Below are 7304 nucleotides of genomic sequence, written 5' to 3' on the forward strand. Positions count from 1 at the left end.
CAGGAGGTCAGAAATGTATTTTGGGCCTAAACCATTCAGTGCTTTATAAACAGCAGCAGTATTTTGAAATCTATTCTTCGACACACAGGAAGCCAGTGTAAGGACTTCAGAACAGGAGTGATCTGATCCACTTTCTTAGTGTCAGTGAGGAACCAGAGTAAAGACTTCAGAACAGCAGTGATGTGATCCTCTTTCTTAGTGTTAGTGAGGACTCGAGCAGCGGCGTTCTGAATCAGTTGCGACTTCTAATAGATTTTTTAGTGAGACCTATGAAGACACCATTGCAGTAGTCCAGTCTACTGAAGATAAAAGCATGGACACGTTTTTCCAAATCCTGCTGTGACATTAGTCTTTTAATCCTAGATATGTTCTTTAGGTGATAGTAGGCTGATTTAGTAATTGTTTTAATGTGACTGTTGAAACCAATAACTAATTTAACCCGCTCACAAGAGAGCCCACCTCCGAAGATCGTGACTGGCTGAGGGACAGACTTGGGGGCAGGTTTTCAGGAATTTCTTGGCTTCTCTCCCCCGAGCCAGAAAAGGAACACTGCAGCTTGGAAACACTTACTGTTCTGGAAATTATCAAATCTGTTGGGCATCAGGGACCTGAGGCAATTGTGGCAAGCATGGCATTGTCTGAGGAGCAACAGAGGGCAATTCAGGTGACTACCACTGGTCAGCGAACCAACCAAAACTGGCATTTGTTCAGGAAAGGAAGGTTGACTGCCAGCAACTTTGGAGCTGTCCTGAGGTCAAAGCGTGTGACTGCTTCCTTTATTGCCAGGGTGCTAGGGCAACAACAGGCCCTTGATGGTGTTTTGTCTGTACAGTGGGGGACTATGAATGAATGTGAGGGCGTCAGGGCATTCACCACTGCAACCCAGATGCAGGTCCATGAGTCAGATTTGTGGCTCTCCCTATCAGGATTGTTGGGGGCATCTCCAGATGGTCTGGTAGGGTCTTCCGCTGTGCTGGAGGTAAAGTGTCCCTACAGAGCCAGGGAAATGACAATTAGTGAAGCATTGCAAATCAAGGGCTTCTGTGTCAGTAAGGAAGGAGAAACATTCAGCCTGCGTGAGGAACATCCTTACTGGCACCAAGTGCAAGGTCAGCTTCACCTCACTGCAAGAAAGAAGAAGAAATGAAAAAATTGTGAATTTTTTTAATTTACATTTACTCGCCTTTGCAATGTTGTGGTTGTTAGAGTGTTAGGTTTCCTGTCAGCTCGTCTGTTTGGAAGATATAAAATATTAGTTTCATGGAAGTCACACCGTCACATATAAGAGCATTAAGACATACAGTACATAGGCTAAAACAAAACATCTAAAGATATAACCTTGCACTTTGATAAGTCTCGTCAACATTTTCACTATTTTGACATTTTTATAGATGAAAATTGAACTAAAGAAATAAATGGTAGATTAATCCATATTGAAAATAGGTGTCAGCTGCTACACTAATTATAATAGTTATATTTCTTAATTAATTAAGATAAGATATTACTGTATTGATCCCAATTTGGGAAATGTTTGTGTTGCAGCAGCATAACAAGAAAAACAAAATATAAGTTATTATATATACAAAAGTATGTGAGGGATGGAATATTAAATTGAATATAAATGTAAAATGTACATGTGATTTTACGGACAAGAGAAGCTATGGAGCAGAGAGTTCTCTGCCAGCCAGAGGTGATTTGTTATTAGTTCAATATGTCAAACTGATTTCCCTGACTACAATCTTTAGTTACATGGTGAAACGTTATGCTGCTTGTACTAATTAGACTTATCATATAAGCCACACAGTTTTTAATAGGATGTATTCATTAGGCTTGTTTGAGACAAGCGAGACCTGCGCAAACCTGCGCAATTTCAATCAACGTCTTGCTCGTGCGTTGCATGATGGTTAGTTATTTTGTCCAACTTGCTCTGGAGGCTCGCTCACATGAGACGTTGAAATCTGGCGGGACAAAGACGCCCGCAGCCTTGAGAGCGAGGCGCGGCGAGGCGCCGCAGTTCCTCTCCACGGGCTGCGGAGGCGAAATGCTTGATGGGAAACGACTCGCTGGTATCTAGAGCTGAGCGCTCATTGGTGGTTTTTACCCCGTGCTGCTGATGAAGCTCTCCATTGGCTCGGCAAAAGTTTGTTGTTGTTTTGTGTCAGTTTTACGTCGCCACTTCCATTCACATTTTTCATCATTGTTCCACAATGTTTATCATCATGAAATTAATATCTATATATTGTATACTATACTTGCACTGCTTACCGTTTTCATACTTTATATATCTTAGCATATTCATACACACTGTTCATACTGCTCACAGGCTGCTGTGTATATCCAGTGTATTCATACCCCTCACTGTTTATTCATCATTCAATTCATTCTATATTTTATTCTGTAGATTGTATACATTACTTTTCACTTTACTGCTTGTTGCACTCCTGGTTGGAAGCTAAACTGCATTTCGTTTTCTCAGTACCTGTAATATGTGCAATAACAATAAAGTTGAATCTAATCTTGAGCAGGAACAAATGTATTTCCTTAGTACATATCTGACATTAACGATTAAACACATGTGTGCATTCTTTATAAATGCAAACCAAGTCAAGCCGACTCCGGAGGTGGCGGTATGCACCTTAAAGTGGTTTGTAATCCGCCAAAAAACCGAGAGAAGAAGAAGAAGAAGGCGAAGAAGTAGAAGAAGAAGAAGAAGAAGCCGACTCGGAGCTGTCCGACTTCAGGCGAGCTTTTTGAGACCTCCCTCGGCTGCGATCGGCTATTCTCGTCTACTTTCAAGGCGAGCCGCAGTAGGCTTGTTTGAGACGCGTTGCGGCTCGCCTCGAAAGTAGACGAGAAAGCCGATCGCAGCCGGGGGAGGTCTCAAAAAACTCGCCTGAAGTCGGACAGCTCCGAGTCGGTTTCTTCTTTTTCGCCTTCTTCTTCTTCTCTCGGTTTTTTGGCGGATTGCAAACCACTTTAAGGTGCATACCGCCACCTCCGGAGTCGGGCTTGACTCGGTTTGCATTATAAAGAATGCACACATGTGTTTAATCGTTAATGTCAGATATGTACTATGTAAATACATTTGTTCCTGCTCAAGATTAGATTCAACTTTATTTGTATTGCACATATTACAGGTACTGAGACAACGAAATGCAGTTTAGCTTCCAACCAGGAGTGCAACAAGCAGTAAAGTGAAAAGTAATGTACACAATCTATAGAATAAAATATAGAATGAATTGAATGATGAATAAACAGTGAGGGGTATGAATACACTAGATATACACATCAGCCTGTGAGCAGTATGAACAGTGTGTATGAATATGCTAAGATATATAAAGTATGAAAACGGTAAGCAGTGCAAGTATAGTATAACATATATAGATATTCATTTTATGATGATAAACATTGTGGAACAATGATGAAAAATGTGAATGGAAGTGGCGACGTAAAACTGACACAGAACAACAACAAACTTTTGCCGAGCCAATGGAGAGCTTCATCAGCAGCACGGGGTAAAAACCACCAATGAGCGCTCAGCTCGAGATACCAGCGAGTCGTTTCCCATCAAGCATTTCGCCTCCGCAGCCCGTGGAGAGGAACCGCGCCGCCTCGCCGCGCCTCGCTCTCAAGGCTGCGGGCGTCTTTGTCCCGCGAGATTTCAACGTCTCATGTGAGCGAGCCTCCAGAGCAAGTCGGACAAAATGACTAACCATCATGCAACGCACGAGCAAGACGTTGATCGAAATTGGTCTCGCTTGTCTCAAACAAGCCTACAGTATCTTTACTTATGTTGCGGTCTTTTCAGCAGCGCCATCTCTAAAACGGCGATACAGTCACTACCCATTATTTACATTTCACCGTGACATGGACAAAAATGTAACGTCAGCTTACCTCATGGCACGAATCCAGACTCTCCATTGGAAAACATCGGCCGGGAAACGATAGAACAAGCACGTTTCATGCGAGGACCTGTGGCTGCAACCTGGAGCAAAGCAAAAAACCATTGCGTAGCTAACTAGTAGCGCTAGCTTTAGCTAACGTTAGCTAACGAAACGAACTGCCGAGTAAAATTGGAAAACACTGGTAATTAATTATTCTATAATTTGTAAAACTACGGTGTTAAAAACGACAATTTCAAAAATACAGATTCTAATGTTCAGATATAGATATACAGATACTAAAAATAGGCAGGTACTTGCTTTCAAGCAGAACACAGGGGAAATCAAACTTAGCGGGAGTGTTTACGTGTTCGGCGTAATGAGGTACAACGGCCTCGACAATTTCTGTAGTCCTATTCAGCCATTCGATAACAACCATCGTTTTTCAGACACGTAAACTCTTCAAAAATCCCCAGTGGGGTCACTGCTGATGTATTTAATGTCGTAGAACAAAACGTGATTTATCTCTTAAATTTGTGTCAACCACAGACCTTATTTCCAGCTATTTTCCAAAAATCCTATGGAAAAAATGCTTTGCTTTTTGAGGAAGGAACCGGAAGTGCTAGAAATGCTAACTTACTTCCGGGTTTTACGACACGTCACTGCGGTTCTCTATAGAGGGGCAGAGAACCCATCTGAATAATAATAACTTTATTTGTATAACACGTTTCATACAGGGGATTGCAGTTCAAAGTGCTTTACATCAGTAAGAAATAAGATATAAAATCAGTGTAAAACAAGCAGCAAGAGCAAAGCATAAAGTGGGATAAAATAATGCAGATATATATATATATATATATATATATATATATATATATATATATATATATATATATATATAGTAATATATATATAGTAATCCCAACAGGCCACCTTGTTTATGGTTTAATTCAGTTTTAGTAGAATATAAAATACATGAATGAATGATGAAATGAGCACTTAAAGTGCAGACATACTATAATTATATTGAGGTACTTCAGACTAATCCTGCAACTTTATAGTTCTGCTCCACAACAGTTTGAGAATGAAGAAACCATCACGTATGAAAGGCTACATGTGAATAGATGGGCAGAAATTAAACTCATTTAGTATCTTCATCCTGCGCTTCGCCGGAGGCCTTCGAGTGCTGAGTGTGCTTGGCCTCTCTCCGAGCGGTGCCGGTGTGGTGCAGATGGTGGATTCTGCCAGGGGAGTGCAGGGCTCAGCATCAAAGTCGAAGGGCTCTTCAGTGGTGCTGGTCCAGGTTTCACTGCTGGTGCCACCGGGAGTTGATTCTGCAGCCACCGGACCTTCCTTAATTCTTTTTAAATAAATTCACAGTTAGTTGGATTACCATGGCTTCTTAAAACTGTTTACTAAGCATTCATAACAAAACAATACCCTGAAATGTGTGTGCAATTAGTTTGCGGTGTAGTCAAGTGTGAGAGGTACATTGTGATGGCTCTATTCAGATGCTAAAGGCATACTTCTAGAAGATTCAGAACTAACAAAATATAATCAAGACATATTTTATCATGTATTATTATAGGTTAAGATAAAAGCGTTATTGATCCCATGGTGAATTTCATAAGCTACCCAGCAGTACATCATGTAATTTAAATTAGCTCCTCTTTTACCAGCTGCAACATTAAGCACATCAATAATTATAATACAATAATATATATATTATTCTGTTATTGTTATATTTACCACTGTAACCACCAAATGAATGAAATAATGTTTTTGTAAATGAAAGAAGCAAGAAACACTTATTTGTACTCAACAAATAAAATAGTTACCGTGATGGTGAGGTTCGAAGTAGCTACTCTCCTTACTTTTTGTGTAGGGCTCTAAAAACTGCAGCCTGGTCAGGATCCACTGCTGTCTGCCAGTCCTTTGTGCTCCACAACTACCTGAAGGGGCAAGTTTCCTGTACCGGGTGTACTTGTTCCTCAGCTCTTTCTCTGAAGTACACAAATAAACGATGTAAGCATTGTGGCTAGTTAGCATGTCCAATTCATATCTATATGCAGTGCCAAACTGCACAGCTAGCAACAAGTTAACAACCAAACACAAGGTTGAAATAACAAATTACATTTCACGTTAACGTCACTGTACGCTGGCAAACAATAAAAAGCCAACAGTATCTGCTAAAGAGCTCAATTGATGAAAAAGATAATCTTACCCGAGAAACCAAGTTGCGTTTCAATCTCTCGCCAGAGTCCGGTTTTCACTACTCGGTTCGAGAACCTTTTCTCTGTGATGTCGTACAGAGCTGGCCTCTCCTTGATCAAGGTGATGAGCAGGTCTTCGTTTCCGTCATACCAGATCGCCATGATGACATGAAAATGAATAGCAGTCTGTGTTTGCCTTCTTAAATCGTTTGTTTACGTCCCTCACTTCCGTTTTGCTTCTCATGCACTGATTCGCTAGCTGAACAGCCAATCAGAGTGATTGCTTGGTCCGACTGCCTGACCCGATCTATGGACGATTCAACATGTTGAATCGGCCATGCATCGGGTCAGGCAGTCCAAATAAGGCGTGTCACGGCCGACGGTGCGGGACACACCAAATTGAGTTTGGGCTACAGGACACTCTTCGTCTTCCGACTAACGAAAACGGACAAAATCGGCCTGGTGTGTCAGGGCCAAATATCAAATATGTTGAAACATCTGCAGAAACAACATGCTGGGACGTAGCTAGTAGCTAAAGGCCCAGATACACCGGCCAGTCACCTGAGAAGTCGCCAACGCCGACACCGACTGTTGCGTCGCCGGACTCTCCTGCGTATTTGCCGACTTCGCGCACTGGAACACACCGCAAATCCGAGCCGAGCACGTATGAACTGCGCATGCGTGAGTGGCAATAACTCTCCTTACCAGCAGACGGCGGTAGTGTGTATTCATCATTCAAAAGAGGCAACAACCGGAACAACCGGAAGACAGAGAAGAAGAACGGACTCCGTGATATAAACAAACAACAAATAGCGTTCTTCTTTCCATTTTCACTCTCGTCCATTGAAAACATGAACGAACAGGAGCTCTATAAACCGATGAGGTGAAATAGCCGTCCGTGTGTGTTCCATCTTCCATTTGAAATATTTGTTTACCTCCCTCACTTCCGTTAACGCTTCTCATGTACTGATTCGCTAGCTGAACAGCCAATCAGTGTTATCCCTTTGTCCGACTTACGGTGGTGTTCCCGACGCCGATTCAACATGTTGAATCGGCAAGAAAAGGCTTCAGTTCGGCAGGAAAGACCCAACGGTGCGGCGCACACCACTCCGAATAGGGCGTGCCCACGCTCATGTTCGGCCCGACTCCCATTTACTGCCGATTTCGGGCCGGTGTATCTGGGCCTTAAGACCACAGACCCAGACTCATC

The 7304-nt window shown here is 42.2% G+C and overlaps 1 protein-coding gene across 1 annotated transcript; it reads right to left on the reverse strand.

Moving 5' to 3' along the window:
- Positions 1–4809: 4809 nt before the first annotated feature.
- Positions 4810–7076, reverse strand: LOC307046551 (uncharacterized protein). The gene is made up of 3 exons (XM_079692946.1): positions 6106–7076; positions 5756–5884; positions 4810–5241 (listed from the first exon to the last, which is right to left on the reverse strand). The coding sequence occupies exons 1-3, from the start codon at positions 6254–6256 to the stop codon at positions 5036–5038; spliced, it is 486 nt and encodes a 161-aa protein (XP_079549072.1). The 5' UTR covers positions 6257–7076; the 3' UTR covers positions 4810–5035.
- Between the last annotated feature and the right edge of the window lie 228 nt (positions 7077–7304).

The sequence above is a fragment of the Notothenia rossii genome (assembly GCF_949606895.1).
Source record: "Notothenia rossii genome assembly, chromosome: 7".
In the NCBI taxonomy this organism is placed as follows: domain Eukaryota; kingdom Metazoa; phylum Chordata; class Actinopteri; order Perciformes; family Nototheniidae; genus Notothenia; species Notothenia rossii.

Coding starts and splice junctions, on each gene's coding strand:
- LOC307046551 (XM_079692946.1), bottom strand. CDS start 6,256: ATGGCGATCTGGTATGACGGAAACGAAGACCTGCTCATCACCTTGATC. Junction 5,885..6,105: donor AACGCAACTTGGTTTCTCGG/GTAAGATTATCT, acceptor TGTGTACTTCAG/AGAAAGAGCTGAGGAACAAG. Junction 5,242..5,755: donor TTTAGAGCCCTACACAAAAA/GTAAGGAGAGTA, acceptor TTATTTAAAAAG/AATTAAGGAAGGTCCGGTGG.